The sequence below is a fragment of the Dreissena polymorpha genome, chromosome 2, assembly GCF_020536995.1.
Source record: "Dreissena polymorpha isolate Duluth1 chromosome 2, UMN_Dpol_1.0, whole genome shotgun sequence".
Classification (NCBI taxonomy): domain Eukaryota; kingdom Metazoa; phylum Mollusca; class Bivalvia; order Myida; family Dreissenidae; genus Dreissena; species Dreissena polymorpha.
The window spans coordinates 22,350,929-22,374,444 of record NC_068356.1 but is presented as its reverse complement, the minus strand read 5'-3'; the positions used below and the strand labels follow the sequence as shown (position 1 = coordinate 22,374,444).

Here is a 23,516-nt window from a genome sequence, read left to right as displayed (position 1 = left end):
ATGAATGTTATTAGTTGGTTTATGCTTATCTTTTCTTTCCATTTGTAGAGATTTATCAATCACTTATCTTAGGAAAATAACCTGTAATACTGTGCAAATAATCAAAAATACAATTAAAAAAATCCTTAGAAATTTTAAAGATAACTTACTTTTAGTTAAACCAGTATTTGTGCATTTAAATGAAGGTTTATCAGTTATTTCTACCGGGTATTTGCCTCTTAGTGCAGTGAATGTTTAACCATAATATATTGGGATTAAAATATTGAGACAGTAGAAAACATAAGCACCAATAACTTGGTGTAGAGGTCTAGTTTGCTTCTAGGAGACTGTTGACTGCAAACATTTGTGTGTACATTTACTTTTTGTTTTAAGTTATACGTCATAAGGGCTTGTATATTGCTTGTATAGAGACAAAAATGTGGCCAATGTGAAATGAAATCAAATGAGAAGTCATGTATGCTTTGAAAGTTATGTTTGTTTTAATATAATAATTTTATGTATATATAATGTTTATCAAAATGATTTATCATCAACATGTAAGTCCAATTGTAACAGCATGTAATTGTATCAGACATAACTGGATCTTTTATGTTGTTGTTAAACAACTTACAATAATTCTTTATGGTTTTCTATTTCACTTAAACCCATGCACGAAAAACCATGTGTTTTCCTTATTATAACAAAATGTACTGTATGGCTGTATTAAGAATATTAAGCCATTATGGTGTTGTGAGAACTTGTCTCAGTCTTGAGCTGGTAGTGTGTTGTCCTATGGCAGGAGAGGGCAGCCTAGAGTATGATGCTTCTTGACACAACCAACAATACTTATACATATTCCAAGAACTCTATACTTATTGAATATATTCTAATTATTATATACCTATTTCTGCATATTACTTGGTTAATTCCCCCACAAATCATGAACTATTTTAGGTGCAGTGATTTTTGCTGCCGAATAATGCGTGTCAAATAAGAAATGTTTTTCAAGGCACCAAAGTTGACCAAACATTTGTGTTGACATAAAAAAATGAAATTATTCTACTACATGTCACCAAAGTTGACCAAACATTTGTGTTGACATAAAAAATGAAATTATTCTACTACATGTACTAAAACACAAAAACAGAAAATGCTATGTTTTTGATATTTTATAGTAGAATACAGAATATATTGGTGGGAGAAAATCAATAGATATAGAATAAGATTTGTTTTATTGCTGATATTCTTTCAACAACTGTAAAATTATATAAAGTTTTGTAGAATTCAATGTATTCAAACTGCATTTTTACAAGGCCAACATTTGCTTAAAATGCTGGACTATATTTTATTCCCTAGAGTGTATTGTGGCGTTTATGATCATAATATTATTAATAAACAATATTATTATTTAAACCACTCATGAGTTTGTTTTTGCTAAAGATCTACCTTAACTTGAAACAAATACATCGTATACAAAGAACTAAATTGTATACATTGTTTAAGATATTTTGATGAGGAGAGGTTTTAAAATTTCCTCTTACTCTGAACTATATTCAAAATCAAAGCGCTGAAGACACTGAATTTGTTTGCTGTTGTATAATCTTAGACGCAACTTAGTTTTTAACATTATGTTATAGCTTTTTATATCGCAAGTTTGAAATGACCACAGCCCATTCAAATTTATAAAGAGTGTGTCTTAAAACACAGGTCGAAATGTGTTGGGTTTTTTTCCAAATCATTGATACAGCTTATCAGTGTGCACAGGCTAATCTTATTTGACATGCATTAAGCCCCGTTTTCCCTGAAAGCAGCAAATATGTACAGATTTCAATGATAAACACTAGACTGGCCAACATTGTCTTACAAGCTGTTAAATACACACTATGTACTGTACCAGTGAGAACAGGCAGATGCGTTGGTTAAAGCAGACGCTTTTAGCATGATGCTGTCTGCTAAATTTTACTGGAGTTATCCACACAGGCAGTCACGGGTTACGGTTCCTTGCGTAGTTTATTTCATAGTAATATTTTCTCTATATCTCGACTTTACTCGGTGCAAAATTTCTTAGCGGGATGACCTAATTAAGGCTCCACTAAGAAAATTTGCGGGGAGTAAAGTCGAGATAAAAAGCGAATTTAAATACGAAATAAGCGCTAATCACCTTTTTACTGATATGGCTGGAAAGTGATCGTCATTTAAAAAATAAACAGAAGTAATAAAGGGTATAAAACGGCAAAAAATAACTGTCTTGGGATGGACGTTGCCTTCTTGACTTTCACATGATTACTCCCTCTGATAAAACAAAGTAGCTCTACTGATTACAGCCTCTGAAGACTTAAATATATTTGCTCAATACAGCAGTCAGGATGGTCAAGAACATGTGTGTGCATGCATAAGGCAGAGCTTGTCTAGACTATAACTTCATCATTAATCAATCAATTTTTAAATAACTTAGAGCTAATTACCACCATAATAAGAAGATATGTCACATGCAACACATGTCTCCTTACTTAAGGGTCAAGGTCAATATGTAAAAACAACAAAAACTTTTGCACTGTAACTTGGCATACATCATGCAATTTAAAATCAATGACGTGTTGCATGTAACCGCTGTCTTACCTCAAAGTTCAAGGTCATGTTTAGATTTCAAAGGTAAAATTTAAAAATAAAACAGCTTACCCAGACTGTTACTTTGTAATTAATCATTCAATTTTGAAATAAATTACAACTAATGATTACCCTAAAGAGGCAATATGGTGAGTCAAAGTCAAGGTCACACTTCGAGGTCAAATTTAGTTTTAAAACAGCTTTTCGGAACAGCAACTATGTCATTCATTATGCCATTTTACAATAACTTACCACAAATGAGCACCATGAGGAGATGACGTGTCGAATTAAACCTACGTCTCCTCTCTTTAAAAGTTAAGAGGTCAATGATAAATTTGCCATACAATAGCTTGTCCAGACTGTTACTTTGTGATTCATTCAAAATAAAAAAAATCAATTACCACCATGAGGACAAGGTGTTGTTTATTACTACAGTCCCACTGACTCAAAGGTCAAGTTCACATTGCAATGTTTAATGTATAACTAGATCTACAGACACTGCACATTCTATCATGTGGAATGTATAACTAGATCTGCAGACACTGCGCATTCTATCATGTGGAATATATATCAAGATCTACAGACACTTCACATTCTATCATGTGGAATGTATAACTAGATCTACTGACACTGCGCATTCTATCATGTGGAATATATATCAAGATCTACAGACACTTCACATTCTATCATGTGGAATGTATATCTAGATCTACAGACACTTCACATTCTATCATGAGGAATGTATATCTAGATCTACTGACACTGCACATTCTATCATGTGGAATGTATAACTAGATCTACAGACACAGCACATTCTATCATGTGGAATGTATATCTAGATCTACTGACACTGCACATTCTATCATGTGGAATGTATAACTAGATCTACAGACACTTCACATTCTATCATGTGGAATGTATATCTAGATCTACTGACACTGCACATTCTATCATGTGGAATGTATAACTAGTTCTACAGACAATGCACATTCTATTGTGTGGATTGTATAACTAGATCTACAGACAGTGCAAATTCTATCATGTGGAATGTATAACTAGATCTACATACACTGCACATTCTATCATGTGGAATGTATAACTAGATCCACAGACATTGTACATTCTATCATGTGGAATGTATAACTATATCTACAGACACTGTACATTATATCATGTGGAATGTATAAATTGATCTACAGACACTGTACATTCTATCATGTGGAATGTATAACTAGATCTACAGACACTGTACATTCTATCATGTTGAATGTATAATAGATATACATACACTGCACATTCTATAATGTGGATAAAGTATAACAAGATCTACAGACACTGTAAATTCTATCATGTGGAATGCATAACTAGATCTACAGACACTGTACATTCTATCATGTGGAATTTAGAATAGATATACATACACTGCACATTCTATAATGTGGATTGTAAAACTAGATAGACAGACACTGTACATTCTATCATGTGGAATGTATAACTAGATCTACAGTCAATGTACATTCGTTCATGTGGAATGTATAACTAGATCTACAGTCAATGTACATTATATCATGTGGAATATATAACTAGATTTACTGACACTGCACATTCTATCATGTGGAATGTATAACTAGATCTACAGACACTGTACATTTTATCATGTGGCATGTATAATACATATACAGACACTGTACATTCTATCATGTGGAATGTATAACTAGATCTACAGACACTGTACATTCTTATATGTGGATTGTATAACTAGATCTACAGACACTGTACATTCTACTATGTGGATTGTATAACTAGAACTACCGACACTGCACATTCTACTACTAGTATGTGGAATGTATAACTAGAATTACAGTCAATGTACATTCTGTCATGTGGAATATATAACTAGATCTACAGACACTGAACATTTTACTATGTGGATTGTATAACTAGATCTGCAAACACTGTACATTCTACTATGTGGAATGTATAACTAGATCTACAGACACTGTACATTCTTCTATGTGGATTGTATAACTTGATCTACCGACACTGCACATTCTACTATGTGGAATGTATAACTAGATCTACAGTCAATGTACATTCTATCATGTGGAATATATAACTAGATCTACAGACACTGCACATTCTACTATGTGGAATGTATAACTAGATCTACAGTCAATGTACATTCTATCATGTGGAATATATAACTACATCTGCAGACACTGCACATTCTACTATGTGGATTGTATAACTAGATCTACAGACACTGTATAATATATCAGTTAATGTACAATTAAACATGTGGATTGTGTAGTTATACTCCCACAAACGAAGTTTAGGGGGTTATATAGGAGTGAGCTTGTCTGTCGGTTGGTCTGTATTAAGTGTCCACTCTCTTATTAAGGTTATTTTCATCGATCTTCACCAAACTTGGTCAGATGTTGTATCTAGATGATGTCTAGGTCAAGTTCGAATATGGGTCATGCCAGGTCAAAAACTAGGTCAAGGGGTCACTTAGTGCGTTTTTAACATTGAGCATGGTGTCCGCTCTCTAATTCAAGTAGTTTTCATCCGAGTTCACCAAACTTGGTCAGAATTTGTATTTAGATGATGTCTTGGCCAAGTTCAAACATGGGTCATGGCAGGTCAAAAACTAGGTCACTGGGTCACTTACGGCGTTTTAAACATGGCACATGGTGTTAGCTCTCTAATTCAAGTAGTTTTCATCTAATCTTCACCACACTTGGTCAGAAGTTGTGTCTAGATGATGTGTAGGTCAAGTTCGAACTTGGGCCATGCTGGGTCAAAACCTAGATCACAGTGTCACTTAGTGCGTTTTAAACAGTGAGCATGGTGTCCGACGTTTTTTGTGAAGACAACATGCAAAATATTCTTTGTAAATGCAGCATGTGGGGGTATTCATCACGTCTGTGACAAAGCTCTAGTTTGATTTGCAGGCTTGATACAATCAAACATTTGGATAATGAATTTTGATCTACAAAAAACTACATTTTAAAAATATGGATTGTATAATCAGTCTAAAGAATTATTTAACATCATTAAATGTTTTCATTTTACACATAAACCTACTCTTTTTATGCACTTGTCATATAAACAATAAGTTCATGAACTGCGATGCTTTTACAGCTGAATTAGGCACAATAATGTAGAAGTTGAAAAGAACTTGTTAGATTGCCACATTAATGGTCACTTTCTAAATAGTTTTTTGTATCCAAAAAGCAGCTGTATTTTCACAATTGCTTTCAAGATTAATGTCAACACTCTTCAACTGGCACAAACCTTTCAAATGCAAACATCTTTTAGATATAACATTTTACATTTCTTTTTTGGTAAAAATCAATAAAAATTGTTGAATCATTGAATCACTTCAGTAATTCAATTGGATTAAATGACATTTGCGAGAAATGCCTAAAATGTACAGGTAATTGAGATATTAGTTATACAATGTAAACAATCCTGTAGATGGATCTCACAAAACTGGAGCTGCTGGTATGTTCATTTTGAACTGGCAAAATACACAATTAGTGTCTTGCATTGCCGAAATGCCTCTTTGAACAATGCAGGGAATCTCTGAAGTAAACAAGTAAAATATAATGTTACACTTTTTTTCCCAAGAACATTAGTATGCTATGATGAAAGTAAAGTACTTTTGTAAAATTTAATAAAAGCTCCGAAGCCGTTATCCAAAATACTAGTTAGTCCTTCATAAATATATGTTAATAAACTGTGTGACAGTCATTTCCAAGTCTCAAAAAAGGCACAGTCGTGCATCCACATGTTGGTTCTGGTGTTGATCACATTACTTCCTGAAGCGCTAGCTCCCTGGGCATGTGGATCGCTAGCTCCCTGGGCATGTGGATCGCTAGCTCCCTGGGCATGTGGATCGCTAGCTCCCTGGGCATGTGGATCGCTAGCTCCCTGGGCATGTGGATCGCTAGCTCCCTGGGCATGTGGTTGCTAGCTCCCTGGGCATGTGGATCGCTAGCTCCCTGGGCATGTGGATCGCTAGCTCCCTGGGCATGTGGATCGCTAGCTCCCTGGGCATGTGGATCGCTAGCTCCCTGGGCATGTGGATCGCTAGCTCCCTGGGCATATGGATCGCTAGCTCCCTGGGCATGTGGATCGCTAGCTACCTGGGCATGTGGATCGCTAGCTCACTGGGCATGTGGACTGAATAATGAATTAGTTTGTAATCACAGAATAATAATTGTCATCATATCTAGTACAATAACGTCCACAGACAATTACCATGTTAGAAATAAAGTTGTATTGCACTAAATAAATTAACATTCATTTCACACATTTGGTAGAGGTAAACTTTATCATTATACTCATACCGGAGGTATAATTAGGACCATTTATAATGCACAAAAGAACCTCTCTTGTTGCGAGGCATTTGCCTAAGTACATTCTTGATTTTTTCATTAAGCATTACTTGTTATATGAACACATTCGCCTTCATTTTTTCTTAAGAGAAAACTGTTCACAAATTTCATGCACAATATTAACTTAAATTATATTTCTTTTTGAACTAATAATTTCAAAGTTTTTTAAATGCCCCGAAAGGGAGGCATATAGCAATATCATCGTCCTTCCATCTGTCTCGCTTTTATTGAGCAGCTTTACTCAAGACTTATTAATTTGATTCAAAGAAAACTTCATATTATAAATGAGGTCTTCAAGGGGTATAAAGAGTACAAGAACCATAACTCACGCCAAGGTATTTTGCCATTAAGCCATTTTTTTGTGATGAGCATAAATCCCTTAGTATATTAAGTATTTGAATAGACCTTTGTACATTAAAAGAGGACAATGAGATAGCATAGCAAAGCAAAAGAACCATTATCAGCATTTTTAGAGTTATTTCCCTTGCCTTATTTTCAAATGGTTTGGCTCTTCTCAAGATAACTCTGCAAGTATTACAGGTTTTCAAATGAATCTTCATATAATGATAGATGGGACAAATACTTTTTTCAGTAGTTACAGAGTTATTACTCTTTGATATTTTTTCATGTGTAAAACATAATTCATAGGTATTGAAGGGATTTATATCAGTTTTCATAATTATTTTGGTAGAGGACATTTAGAGGAAGTTTCGGGTACAAGAACCAAGAACCATTTATCTTTTGAAAGTATTTTTTTTTAGATGTTTGCTTATTTATTTTTTTGGCAAAAAATAACTATGGTATATACTGTAATGTTTAAAGTATTGAACGAATTCAAATGAAACTTCAAATGCTGATAAAGGGCTTTGAGAGGAAGTACATAGTAAATGTACCATAACTCTATCTGCAATTTTGTCAGTTCTTTTTCTTGTGCACTCTATAATTCCATTACAAAAGAAGGTTTAATAATGAAATTGCGCAAATTAATGGTTCTTACTAACTCTGATGTTAATCTGAGGGAAAACAATCCTTGCTTTCCCTAAACACATTCTTATACTCTAAGTTTGAAACAGGTTACTATGTTTTCATGACTTTCATATCATTCTTAAGCATGGGGCACGAGCTATCATTCTTAAGCATGGGGCACGAGCTATCATTCTTAAGCATGGGGCACGAGCTATCATTCTTAAGCATGGGGCACGAGCTATCATTCTTAAGCATGGGGCACGAGCTCAAACATGATAGGCGTTGAAGCAAGCATTCTGTATGTACTGATTCTACCCGTACACTCATGTTTTTCATCCATAATTGTGCAGAAGGTACATCGCTGACATAGGTTTCAAATATCCTCCAAATTCAAGAGCCTGCATGGTGTGATGGTTGTGTGTAATATTTTTTCTATTTTATCATTTTACTTGTTATTATTATTGTTCAACACTATTTTAAATATCAGTTTTAAAAGTAAATTCAATAAATAAAATGAGAAGTCTGTGAGATGTAAAAGAGTCATCAAATCAATCATAATGAAACTAAAGACATAAATTTAAATAAACATTTTGACATAAAGCATAACAACAACCAGTGTTGGACAAATACAATGTTCTTCTTATCACTCAGTCATATTTAACTAGTACACAATCATAGCCTGTGTATTTCATAAAAAAATATAGAAAAAGCTCACTCAAGACAATTTGAGCACGCAACGCTATGTATAGCAAACTATGGTACCAAACTAGGGTAAAATCAGTTTGTGTTACATAATACATGCTGCTGAAGCAACTTCACGTCAGTTAATGTTCAATTAGCAATAAGCAGCTTTCTAACAGCTGAACATAAATAAACTTGTACAAACACATATGTTAAATTGTAGTATGCTGCTTAGATATCACTGTGTGCTTATAGATACTACATAAAGATAATACAACAGAAGGGATATATTTACTTAACAATCAAAATCTCAATTAAATTTCGTTCTGATATGGATAACCAAGTGACACTTATCACAATCAAAGATGCCCTATTTTGACTAAATAAATAAAGTTATTTTCAGTGCAATATCAGTCTATTACCATGTGGTAGGAGGAAAAGTAAAACAAACTTTTGAATATGGATATATCTGATAGATAGATACTAACACATAATTCAATTAGTGAAGATTTAATTAAAATTACTTGATTACTCATTGATTTATCAAATGTAGAAACTAGAAATGGAGATTGAATTAGAAACCTGCATAAAATGCAGACAATAACATTGTGTAGATTAAATAGATAACATCATAAACGTTTCATGGAAGTCAAAAACTTAAAGTTTATTATTGAAAATGCTTATCAGAAGCACGAATAGCAAATTATTCAGAATTTGAAGGATTTTATCGGAGATGTTTATCTTTTGGCATTTGAATATCAGTAAATGAGATAATAGGTCATTACAATTGGCAGATGTACAATTGTATTCATACCAGAGGGCTGAAACATTGAGACATGTCATACAGTCTCAAAAATTTAGGAAAGTTAATACTGGTTAATGTTCATGTACACAATCACAAAATACAAGGGACTGATTCATTGATTTTTTAAATGTATCCCTTTCAAAACTGGAGTGATCTTCACAAATACATATATCCATGACAAAAAAGTAAAATGAAAGAGAAATAAGTGATCCCTGGGTTCGAGCCCATGACACACCAACTAAAACTTTCAGTATGCCATGCTGACTACAAGATTACTGTCCTTAAATAAGGTTGTTCATTTGTCTGTCTGCTGTGAGTACAAGCATTTCATTTACCTAACTGCTTTCCATGAACACTTGTCTTCAAGTTAACTGTGTCAACAAGCTTCGACTTTTACTCAATGTTTAACATTAATGTCACATTTTCTTGTAAAAGAATGAACTCATGGAATGCTTGTGATTTTCATTTTTCATTTTGTAACACTTGATTAAATTTATAATGTACAATTTTTTAAAGAGATCATAACATAATTGTTTTATTAGGCAAACAAATTAAATACAAAATATACTCTACAGAATCTTAAAACAACTTGTATATAGCATGCAGAGGTTTATACTCACCAACCCAATTGCTTGCAAGAAATATTTACACATGAACAATTATAATACTTCCTTTTATGATAAAGTATCTAATGTTTATAAATGTTGAGCCTTTAACAAAGTTAATTCTCTGTTAAAAGCAAACAAAAATACCAGAGACTTTGTCAAATATGCTGGTATAAATCTTGATCATTTAATCAACAAACTGTTAAAGTATAATAAAGCTTCAAAGTGTTTTGCTTAATACCAAGGAAGATTCCTTTGAAAATCATTCTGCAACAAAACAGTTTAATGAATATGTGTCTCACTCTGGAAAAACAGGACTTAATGCATGTGCGTAAAGTGGCGTCCCAGATTAGCCTGTGTGGTATGCCACTTTCCGCCTCAACTGGATTTTTGCTAAGAAGAGACTTCCTTTAAACAATAAATACCATAACAGTGGAAAGTGTTGCCATGGTTAACCTACGCAGACTGCATAGACTAATTTGGGATGACACTCTACACACATGCATTAGGCCCAGTTTTCAGAAAGGCTCAGTCATATGTTTATACTATAGTGAAGCCTAAAACCATATTTGTGAATATGGTCATTTTACTTCCAATGTGAAGACGAAAATGTGAGATTGTCAAGGAAAAAGACCTATCAGCATTTGCAGAATGACAATGATCCTGGTTGATTTTGTCATAGAAAAGACAAAATCATTCTCAATCAAATGAAAATCACAAACAAGTCCTTTTAATTTGACCAGATTCCTTTACAAATAAAAATTATGCCTTGCAAATTATGCATAAAGATATTGATTATATAACATTAATAGATAACGCTCTAATAATGCAACTAAGGTTTTGACATTTACAATTACAAAACACTTCCATTTAACTTTATAAAATACAAAGGTAACAACAATAACATCCTGATATTAGGATGTGAGTAAAAAATATCTGAACATTATATGACTTGAAATAAATCTGAACAAAGTTTCAAAGCTTATTTGTACTGACCACTTTAATACTACATGTATAGGCAAACAAGAGATGTGTTTGTCAGAAACACAATGCCCCCTAATGCGCCACTTTTGTTGTTGTTAACCTTTGACCTTGAAGGATGACCTTGACCTTTCGCCACTAAAAATGTGCAGCTCCATAAGATACACATGCATGCCAAATATCAAGTTGCTATGTTCAATATTTCAAAAGTTATTGCAAAACATTACTGTAAGGTTCAAGTTTTGGGACAGAATGACAAAATGACAGACAGACAGAATGAAAGACAGACAGGCCAAAAACATTATACCCCCGATCATTTGATCCGGGGGCACAAAAAACTCATTCAACAACGAACAAATGATGTATGAATATAATCAAAATACATATAATGCTTTGTGGTTTAAAAAATATCAAAATCACAAAAATGGGTAACTGGTTATTAATGATATAGGAATGATTGTTATTGGAACGATAAACCTTAACTGTAAAATGGTTAGAATGGCATTATAGGCAACAGTAATAATTTAAACAAATAAATACAAGTTCATACAACCATTTGTCAAATCCAAATAAAATCAACAAAAACAACAACTTTAACAGTAAAAAAACTGTTAATAAAAAATCTAAATTACAATTATATGTTAAAGGATTGGAAGAAATAAATTCATACAACCATCTTGCATAACACAACCACTAATTGAAAGATAAACATCTTATTTTATATTGCAAAAGTTTCAATAAATTATTCTTCATAAGGAAATAACTGTTTCACAAGTTAGGTAAATTCATACTTGAACATTTTTCCATTCTATTTAAATGTCAACAGTGTTTTAGACTATTCAAAACTTCAGATTAAGTAAAAATGACTTTTTGTACACCAGAACTTAAAAAAGTATAGGAACATAAAACATAACGATAAACATTCAGCAAATAATTTGACACAATATGGAATGATTAGAAACATTTATGATGTTGTAACAACATGAACATTTTAACAACACTTAATTAACTGGCAAAATAGTAAAATCAATTTAGCTTATACTTTTTTAACAAACGATGCTAAGTTGCATCATATTTTAATGCCAATATTCTTATTCCTAATCACAACTTTGTCTGTTTGTCTGAGATTTCATCATAAACTGGGCTGTAAGGGTGATCACTCTGACTGTCCTCTGTACAATCTCTGGTGGTTTCCCTTGTTATGTTCTCCACACTACCTTTTGGTTCCCTGTAAGCACCCAGAATGATCTCCCCTTCCTTCCTCTCTGTAAGCTCTCCAGACTTGCGCTTCTCCTTCAGTCTACTCAGAATGGCGGCAGACACTGGCGGAGCAGGCTCATCAGGCACCTCCAGGTCAGCAAACTGGTCCTCCAGGATGACACTGTCAGGCTCATACACGTAGTTGGGCAGTTCAGAGACATCCTCCGACTTCACGCTGGACCGCACACTGGTGCGCACCGATGTGCTCTCAGAGGGCTGACAGCTGCTCACTCTGGGGGACTCGTAACCGTCACAGTATGCAGACACAGTCTCTGACTCAACCAATGGAGACTCCAGGTCCCAGTCTATCCCTCGATCAGCCTCCACCTTGGAATCTTCTGACTCTTGTTTATCAGTGCCGCAATTCGAATCCGAGTCTCCGTCTTTTGTTCTTGGCCTATCATTTTCCTCCTCTTCCTCATCATCCTCTTTGGAGGCTTGTTTGGAACCATGTGGTTTGAAAGTAAATGTGCTTATGTGTCTATAATATGTTGGATCCGGACTAGGATAATAATCACTTGATCCTTCAACAATTTTATGGCGATCTTGTTCCATTTTCTCTATAAGAACTTTGATTTCTTCACTGGTTGCATACGCAAGGTCTTTCTTTTGAAGTCGATTCCCTACATCAGTTCCCTGTTGTCCACCCCATGGCTCATGATAAATTAGATTGCCATTGTTGGCCCCATTTCTCGAATATTTAGACTCGTCCCCAATGGGTTCGTAGAAGTTTAACGGATGTGACTCCTCGCCCAGAGAAAGACTGGCCTTCACATCTGGGGTCTGCTGATTCTTTTTGTTCCGCTGCCTGAAATATTTGTCACACATTATTAATTATCTTAAGTAAGTTACAACATTAACAAGTACTAGCGTCAAATAAACAGTGGTGTATCCTTTGTCTCAATAAAAAGCGCTCGAAAATTATGCAGACATGTATCTAACGTAGCATGGAAAGTCTTTAAAAGTGGGTGTATTTTGTGTTGTATAAAAACATGAACATCACGTCAGGAGATTTACCCGTGTTCAGTGGGGAAAAAAACGCCAGATTGAAAGTTCTTATGCGGCCGTAGATACGCCCACACGTTTCATGTAGATGACGCGCCATGTACACAAAAGCAATTTGGTTATCTTTTCTAACACGAAAAACACGTGGCTTGTATCTAGTAACGGAAATAGTAATGTTTAATTGACGTTAATAGATCTAGTGTATTACGGATAGGCTTTTTAACTTAGCAATTTCTCATGTGAAAAAAAATGCGTACCCAAAATGCATATATGTCTATATATATCGCATTATGTTTACTTGTCCCGGAAAATCGGCAAAAGTCCCGGAAAATTTAGCTCAATGTCCCGGAATTGGTCTGAAAATTTATGGCATGTATGTACATTAAAAAAAATTCAAGTTGAATTGAATGAATGGTCAGAATTTATTTTTTTTAGGTCACAGTGACCTTGACCTTTGACCTAGTGACCCAAAAATGGGTGTGGCTGACGCATGTAGAACTAATCAAGGTGCAGCTACATATGAAGTTTCAAAGTTGTAAGTTGAAGAACTTTGATTTTAGAGTCAAAATGTTAAGGTTTTAGCACGACGCGGATGGCGGACAACACGACGAGCTGGCTATGACAATACATCAGGTTTTCTACGAAAACAGCGGAGCTAAAAATCAAATCTCACCAAATTTAATAAATCCAATAACCATCTACCTGTCAGTATTCCAATTAACTATATCTAAATTTCTAACTTCATTATAATGTTCACTGCATACAATATAGATAATAAAATGTTTCAGTGATGGAAATTCTACCCACAAGTCTGCAGGCTCTGCACATGTAAAATTTGAACCTGGTTTGCTCAGATTCTCAGTGTCATACCGGTGTGCTAGTAACTGTTTCTTGGTTTCAAGTAAAACGTGTAGCGTTAATACAAGAAATTTGGCTTGCATTGGTTGAAAAGCTAATTTTGATGACTGTTTGAAAACCTTATAAAATATAAAAAAATAAAATATTGCACATTGAGAATGGAATTGATCAATACTTGGGGAATGCTCTTCTTAAAGACATCAAGTAATAACATTGTTCGCATCAAATTCCTTTCTTAATGGCCATCTACACATAAAGGTCATTTAGCTGTGAATTTTGAGCAAAATCTGCCAAGTAGTTAAATAACTTAAAAACCCACAATTTTGGGACTGTATATTCCATAGTGGAAATCAGACAAAGTGCTAAAATTCTGCAAAAACGGAATGCCATTAAATTAAACAAGAGGGCCATGATGGCCCTGAATCGCTCACCTGACTATCCTTGATACATCAACTTAAATTCTATCAGACCCATATATAATCCCAAGCAAGATTTCAGTAATTAATACATTCTGACAAAATTTCATTAAGACGTGATGAAAACTTTGACCTCTTTCATCTACACAAGGTTTTACTAGAATTGGCCCAGTGACCTATCTTGTGATGCAAGGAACCTCAATTTCCAGTGAGAGAATCTTCTCCACAGCGTGACGGAGACCTCGTCAGTGCTCAAAGGGCTTGCCTGGACCCGGACAATGTTGATATGTTAATTTTTGTAAAAACAAACATCAAACTGCATGAACAGTGAAAAGTGTATGTTAACAAGCAAACTATTAAGTGAATAAGTGTTGAGGTTTCGTTTTATTCTGACATTGCTACCATGTTAAACGAGAAATTTGTTCTGTTTTTTGTTAATAAATGTTTAATGTTTTTAGTCAAATTATACTTCTAAAACATTGATTTCTTTCATTTAGACAGAATTGCTAATTTCCGCTTATCTGAGGGATCGGGATCCGAAACAAATCCGAAGAAACCTTATTTGGATTTGGATCCGAACAAATTTTTTGGATTCATTGCAGCCCTAATGAAAACTATTACCTCTATTGTCTACACAATGTTTTTCTATGATTTGACCTCTTGACCTAGTTTTTGACCCCAGATGATCCAAATACAATCCCAACCGAGATTTGATCAAGATTAACATTCTGGCAAAATTTCATAAATATTAGATGAAAACTGTGACCTCTACTATCAACTAAAGTTTATTTTAAACTTTGAACTAGTGACCTAGTGTTTGACCCCAGATGACCCAAATACAATCCCAACCCAGATTTCATCAAGATAAACTTTCTGACAAAATTTCATAAAGATTGGATGAAAACTGTGACCGCTATTGTCTACACAAGGATTTTCTATTATTTGACTTTTTGACCTAGTTTTTGACCCCAGATGACCCAAATACAATCCAAACGCAGATTTCATAAAGATTAACATTTTGACCAAATTTCATAAAGATTGGATGAAAACTGTGACCTCTATCGTCTACACAAGGTTTTTCTATTATTTGACCTAGTGACCTAGTTTTTGACCCAAGATGACCCAAATACAATCCCAACTCAGATTTCATTAAGATAAACATTCTGACCATATTTCATAAAGATTGGATGAAAACTGTGACCTCTATTGTCTACACAAGGTTTTTCTATTATTTGACCTAGTGACCTAGTTTTTGACCCCAGATGAGCCAAATACAATCCCAACCCAGATTTCATCAAGATAATCATTCTGACCAAATTTCATAAAGATTGGATGAAAACTGTGACCTCTATTGTCTACACAAGGTTTTTCTATTATTTGACCTAGTGACCTAGTTTTTGACCCCAGATGAGCCAAATACAATCCCAACCCAGATTTCATCAAGATAATCATTCTGACCAAATTTCATAAAGATTGGATGAAAACTGTGACCTCTACTGTCTACACAAATATTTTGTTGACGGACACACGCAAGCACACACACACGCACAGCGGACGCCGGACATCACACGGTCACATAAGCTCACCATGTCACTTCGTGACAGGTGAGCTAAAATGTTTAAACAAGATCCATAATTATGCTCAAGCTTGTCAAAGCCAAAATTCCTTACTTTACAATCATGTGCGCATACAGGTCATTCAACTATGAAAGTTTGCGAAAGATCAACACAATAGATAAAGATGAATTGAAAACAAAAGCTTTGGGACATTCATACATGCATACAGAATATGAAAGGACAGACAAGTTGAGATGAGTAATGCCGCATACAAAATATGAAAGGACAGTAAAGTTGAAATGCTTAATGCCTTGCAGTGTAAAAAGCTGCCCCAAATAACTTTGTCTTCCCAGTGTTGACTGGCTTGGACCCCGCTTACCTTCTCCTGATGATGAGACATATCACTATGAGCATTAGCAGCAGCACCACCACACCAGCGGCTATCCCTCCTATGATAGCTGCAATAGCTGAAATGACATGGTAAGGTATCAATGTGTTGATAGATCATCAAAGTTTCATTCACAATTAGCCAGTGGATCATGGAGCCAGGTTAACTTTGTATTTGCATGAGTCACACATGCTTTGAACTATGCAGATGTATGGTGACAACCCAATAGAAACAAGAGATTGCCAAGCAATATGGTCCCGTACCGGTGAAACTCAACCATTGTTAGTAAAAAAATTTATATTTTTTTAATATTTGTTGCCATGGCAACCAGAATTTTTGACGTAGGAACAAAATGAAATGATGTGCATAATCTCCATATTGCCATCTATCCATGTTTCAAGTTTCATGAAAAAATATGAAGAACTTAAAAAGTTATCAGGATCCAGAAAAGTGTGACAGACTGACTGACAGACAGACGGAGTGCAAACCATAAGTCCCCTCCGGTTTCACCAGTAGGAGACAAAAAGTGACAATAAACATTTCTGAGAAATTTATGTTTACTCAATCAAGTACTTAAGATTATATTATGTAAAACTATATGTTACTGAATCAATAAACATGATATTGAAGCACAATCAATAAACCCCACCACAATCCTTGAACATGGCAAGAATTTTAGGTTTAAAATCTTTAAAGACAGTGTCAACATAAACAAAGGATCTAAACTAGACATGTGTTCATAGGAGACAACTGGCTCTACATTCTGCTTATTGTCACGAAGCACAAGTCATTCAATATACCCATATATGTCTGTACAGTTATATCACTATATCAGCACAAGTTCAAGAATTGTGTGTCTGTTTAACTAAATACAAAAATAGTTATAGTTTTGGAGTTACATGCAAAACATATCGGACAGACAATAAGGATGAAAAGACAGATACATGGAGGAATTAATCAAGCACATCCCCTATGAGGAGGGGACATACAAAAGGAAATAAATAGATGTTGTCTTTACAAACAAAGTGCAACAAATTCATAGCACAGCTATTTCAATTGATAGTAAACACTCTGTTTTCTACACAACTCATAGTCCTACCTGGATTCTGTTGTTCCCCAGGCAGATCCCCCTCAGTATTCCCTCCTCCACCTTTATTTGGGTCCAGATAATCTTCATCAAGGTGGATTACAGCTGTGATAAAGTATAAAGCTGTTAACACTGCAGCATAAAAAACCCACAAAATTTGAAAAGTTTGTGTTCTATTAAACAAAAAGACACTCACTGAGAAAGTTAGTATTTAAAAGAAATTAAACAGAAAGTTGCACTGTACATGTACAACAGACATGTTGTAACAACTAAGGAGCGCAAACAGTATTGGTGCCTTTAAAACTAAATATGACAAGATAATTAAAACATAAAAAACAAGCAAATTCTTTGAATTGATATCCCCTGCCAAATAAATTTTGTTTATGAATGGGTGTAGAACTAAAAGAAAAGGTATAATTGAAGGGTTGTGTCTGATAATTGAGAACAATTACATCAGGACATTTTGAGAATCCATTTTAGTATGGTAGAATCCTTACCAAACAAGAGATTTCCAAGCAATATGGTCCCCTACCAGTGAAACTTCACCATTGTCAGTAAAAAAATAGTTATTGTTTTTATATTTGTTGCCACAGAAACCAGAATTTTTGACGTAGGAACACAATGAAATGACGTGCATAATCTCCATATTGCCTTCTATCCATGTTTAGAGTTTCATGAAAAAATATTAAGAACTTTTAAAGTTATCCCAGGATTCAGAAAAGTGTGACGGACTGACTGACAGACAGACTGACGGAGAGCAAACCATAAGTCCCCTCCAGTTTTACTGGTAGGGGACAATAAGGCATATTTAATCAAATTGTGTGATGATGACCTTTGTGTGTGACTTTGACCATGACCATAGCAACCTGGATCTTATATTTGACATGCAGCTAGATAATGGAGAACAATTGTGGACAGTTATTACAGAATTCCTTGATGCATAGTAAAGGAATGACTAAATAATTAATAATTCATCAAATTTGTGACCTTTGACCACAATGTGTTACCCTGACTTAAGCCCTTAGGATTATGGGTGTTGAATGTGAAGCACCCCCAGATCATTGAGAACAACTATGGCAAGTTTGATGGCCTTGGCTCATGTGTTAATGGAGATAAAGCTCTAAGTCACATTAAAAAGCAATTTTTCAAGATACAAAGGGCCATAACTCCATTAATAACAGATGGTGTACAATGCCATTTGGCGTGCATCATCCTCTTATCCATATATACTCATACCAAGTTTCAATGAAATCCGCCAAAGCACTTCCAAGATATGGCTCCGGACAGACGGACGGAAAGACGGACAGACAACGCCAAAACAATAACCCTCCGCCTATGGCGAGGGATGATAACTTTCAAATCACTGATTTCTTGTCTTTCACAATGAACAACATTTTTAAAGTTTAGCTGAACAGAGATCATATAGTAATACACAATGGTCACGCAAAGAAATGACAAAAACAAACTAGAGCTTAGTCACAGACGTGACGAATACCCCCACATGCCGCATTGACACATAATCAGGGTCTTCCCCAGGCCATTTAAGCGCCCCTTGCCGGGGTGCTTGAATTTCGAAATCAGATTCCCCAGGGCGCTTGAAATTTTCCGATCAGTGTATTCTTCAGTAAAAGAAAGTGGAGATTGTCCAAAAAAATCAAGGTTTCCCTATCAGTGTATCAATATTCCCTGTTTTAAAAGAGCACTCGGTACCTACTTTCACAAGTAATCGCCATAAACACCACATGGGGTAATGGATAATCCACTGATAAGAGAATAGCATGACGCGCGTATCGATTATTCTAGCCACATTACACGGTCATTAATGTATCTGGTAACTTTCCAGTCGTCAAACTGTGAAGTTCATTGTCCAATCCGTTACGCGAATGCTTATGAGGGCGGGGTTAACTATCGACCATTATTTTTTATTGACGTCGGGCATGAAGTAACAGTTTATCGCAGCTTGATTAGTAAGAAGTTGTACCATTTGAGTAATATAAACCGGTAATTAGTACAGTACAAAACATTAAATACGGTTTAGGGCATCATCATCACACCTTTTTACTGTAAACAAGTGTTACCTTTGACTCATAATTAATGCGAGAAATTAATTGCAAGTGGTAAACAATTAATTATTATAGCGAGTAAGTTGTGCAAATGACTCCCGGTTACAATTATGTGATAACAATTTATTTAATTCCAGTACATGTATATTTCAACATGTCCATTTATAGAACTGATTAACCTCGTTTTTCTGACATTTATTCGACACGTAATGCGCTTTAACAAATTTTCGTTGAATTAATTACGCACACTTGTAAATGTTTCGTCCGATAATTGATAGTTACAAGTTAGAAGTTAGAAGACTGATGATGGCAACCGGCCGTGATCCTCGTGGACAACGTGAATTTCATGCATAATTCCGTCAAAACATTTTTTCGACTCGTAAAGTGTTTAAACAAATTATCGTTGAATTTGTAACGCAACGGTTAATATTTGTTGAAATCTCAAATGGGAATAATTTAATTTGTAATCCAAAACCCATTCCCGTAAGTCGATGTTAACACGTTTTTAATCCGAAACACACTTCCGAATGTAAATGTAACCGCAACGTTAAATATTTTTGCTTCAAATTAGCAGTGCAAATTTATTTTGTGTCGAATCTTTTTCTCAATTAAAAAGAGCGCGAAAATTATGCAGCATGTACAACGTCGCGTCTATTGCATACAAATGGCGTGTATTGAGCGTTTTAACAAGCACACAACAGGTCAGGGGATTGACGCATATTCAGAGGCAATATTTCATCAAATCTATAAATAGTCACTTAAAAAATGGCAAGGTTTGTGTTAAAGAAATTACTTAAAGCTTTTAGCGTAAATATTTACCAGAAAGAGATTGATAAAAACGGAATAAACGGGATTATCGGGTAATAAATAGAAACTTGAAAAATAGTAAGTATACAGTAATAGAGTCGGGTTGAAACGGATGTATTGGGAGTCGTTCGAGTCGGGATTTTACTATCTGTGCGGAAAAGTTTTAAAGCAATTAAACAATATAAAAAAAATATATTTTTAAATGACTGGGGGATTTTTTTTAAGAGTCATAGCGCACCAAATGACGTCTTTTGACGCTGTTTTTCTTTAAGTTATAACGCACCACAGAACGTGAATTGACACGTTAAATTAAAAAAAAATCAACGCAAAGAGGAGGGGACACCCCTCCCAATCCCACCCCGATCGGCACTGGGGCGCCTGACAAAATTCCTGGGGAAGGCACTGATAATATTTTGCATGTCGTCTTCACAAAAAACAGCCGACACCATGCTCAAATTTTAAAATGCACTAAGTGACCCCTTGACCTAGTATTTGACCCAGAAAGGCCCATGTTCTAACTTGGCCACTCAATCAACTCCATAAAACTTCTGACCAAGTTTGGTGAAGATCGGATGTAAACTACTTGAATTAGAGAGCGGACACCATGCTGAATGTTAAAAAACGCACTAAGTGACCCCGTGACCGAGTTTTAGGCCCGGAATGGCCCATGTTCAAACTTGTCCTAGAGATCATTTAGATAAAACTTGTGACCAAGTTTGGTGAGGATTGGATGAATACTACTTTAAGAGCAGACAACATGGTGAGGTTTAAAATGCAATGAGATACCCCGTGACCTTGTTTTTGACCCGGCATGACCCATTTTCAAACTTGCCCTAGACATTATCAAGATACAACTTCTGACCAATTTTGGTGAAGATTGGATAAAAACTACTTGAATTAGAGAGCGGACAACATGGTGAGGTTTAAAACACACTAGGTGACCCCGTGACCTAGTTTTTGACCCGGCATGGCGCATGTTGGAACTTGACCTACACATCATCTAGTTACAACTTCTGACCAAGTGTGGTGAAGATCGGATTTAATTTACTTGAAATAGAGAGCGGACACAATGCTCAATGTGTAAAACGTACTAAGTGACATTGTGACCTAGTTTTTGATCTGGCATGGCCCATGTTCGAACTTGGCCTTCAGATCATCTAGATAAAACTTCTGACCAAGTTTGGTGAAGATCGGATGAAAACTACTTGAATAAGAAAGAGGACACCATGCTGAATGTTAAAAAAAGCACTAAGTGACCCCGTGACCTAGTTTTTGACCAGGCAAGGCCCATGTTCAAACTTGGCCTTAAGATCATCTAGATACAACTTCTGACCAAGTTTGGTGAAGATCAGATGAAAACTACGTGAATTAGAGAGCGGACAACATGATGAATGTTTAAAACGAACTAAGTGACCCCGAGACCTAGTTTTTGACCCGGCAAGGCCCATGTTTGAACTTGGCCTTAAGATCATCTAGATACAACTTCTGACCAAGTTTGGTGCAGATTAGATGAAAACTACTTGAATTAGAGAGAGCGGACAACATGCTGAATGTTTAAAACGCACTAAGTGACCCCGTGACCTAGTTTTTGACCCGGCAAGGCCCATGTTTAAACTTGGCCTAAACATCATTTAGATACAACTTCTGACCAAGTTTGGTGAAGATCGGATAAAAACTACTTGAATTAGAGAGCGGACACTTAATACGGACCGACAGACAGACCGACAGACCGACCAACCAACCAACCGACAGACAAGTTCACTCCTATATACCCCCCTAAACTTCGTTTGTGGGAGTATAACTAACATTTTACTTGGAGAAAAAAATTGCTAGTATTTAGAGTAAATCATGAGACATTTTCATGTTTTGTTTGCAACCGTCTGGAATTAAATAACTGCAGCAAATATTTTGGTTCCCAGCATCCTTTACATATAACACATTCATGAGCCATGTTGAGGTGATAACCATCATGTTAAAACATTGCTTAATAATGTATTTAATAACTAATATTCTCAGACTGGCTGTTATCTTTGCTGAGTGATTATGGATCATTGCAGTGGTGCTATCTTAACAATCAGATAACATGCCTGGAGCGACATAAGGTGAAATAGATCAGCAATACTATTAGACATTTCCAGATATTTTAATTTCACTTAGATCTGATCAGAGGGCAATACCAGGCCCCATAAGGCAAACAAAACCCAAATTGTTACCCTCTAGGATGACCCCTGATTTGACCTTGTGCCCTATTTTTGTTACCCTGCATAACCCAGTTTTAAAATCAGCCAAGATATCATTGGGAAAAAATGTTTTGAGTAAGTTTGATGAAGATTGAACAACAATTGCGGAATTGTTGAGGTCTATAGAGTGTTCAACTGGCAAATATTGAGGACAGACAAGGCACAACAGATGACCAACAAAGGGCAATCACAATGAACATGTGGTGCTAAGGAGGTTAGCGAACAAGGGGTTCCAGGAGGTTACATTTACAGAAGACAGGAAACAGCTATCAATACTTTCATAAAGGGCGCTGATGACCCGTGGAACAATCACCTAAGATTATAAACCTTGATAAAAATAGTTTTTTGTGTTTGAAAAAACCTTATGATATGACTCACTTGGTGGGTTAGCAGTGCGGTCTGGTAGCACCTTCATGTCATTGCCAGGGTCTATGCGAGGTCTGGCGGGGCACCTGTGCGCAGTCTCCACAGACCGAGCTCCACACGTCACCTTCAGTTTCACACTGGACAGGGAGGCTACAATTGAACACAGAAATTGAGAAAGTGTACCAGGATTGGAAACTTTTGAACGCAATTAACCACCTTTGTTGCATTAATGCCGATTGTTTTGAAGACCTAAGAGTTTCCTCTCAAGGAGATTCCTAAGAAAATCTAAGGGTCTATCCCGATCTTTTAGAACCTAGCAATGGCTAGTGGGCCCTTTCTATTTTCATTCCTTTGTGTAGTAGAAGCATGTGCAGTAAGTCACAACCATTTGAATCTGGCTAGTTATAATCAACTAGTAGTAATTTATGCTCTAGTGATATGAA

The 23,516-nt window shown here is 35.5% G+C and overlaps 1 protein-coding gene and 1 long non-coding RNA gene across 3 annotated transcripts in view; both read right to left on the bottom strand.

Annotated features, from left to right (window-relative positions):
* Nucleotides 1-6,592: 6,592 nt before the first annotated feature.
* Nucleotides 6,593-7,152, bottom strand: LOC127870290 (uncharacterized). Its single transcript, XR_008044740.1, has 2 exons — nucleotides 6,738-7,152; nucleotides 6,593-6,689 (listed from the first exon to the last, which is right to left on the bottom strand). It is a non-coding gene; the product is annotated as an uncharacterized LOC127870290 (long non-coding RNA).
* Nucleotides 7,153-8,573: 1,421 nt separating this feature from the next.
* LOC127866172 (uncharacterized) overlaps nucleotides 8,574-23,516 on the bottom strand; it is a 48,660-nt gene continuing 33,717 nt past the window's right edge. For both annotated transcript variants that reach the window (XM_052406590.1, XM_052406591.1), the window contains exons 4-7: nucleotides 23,086-23,223; nucleotides 17,610-17,702; nucleotides 16,502-16,589; nucleotides 8,574-13,095 (exon numbers count right to left, since the gene is read on the bottom strand). In XM_052406590.1, the coding sequence (XP_052262550.1) occupies nucleotides 12,129-13,095; nucleotides 16,502-16,589; nucleotides 17,610-17,702; nucleotides 23,086-23,223 (1,286 nt within the window). In that variant the 3' untranslated portion in view covers nucleotides 8,574-12,128. The remainder of the gene's footprint in view (nucleotides 13,096-16,501; nucleotides 16,590-17,609; nucleotides 17,703-23,085; nucleotides 23,224-23,516) is intronic.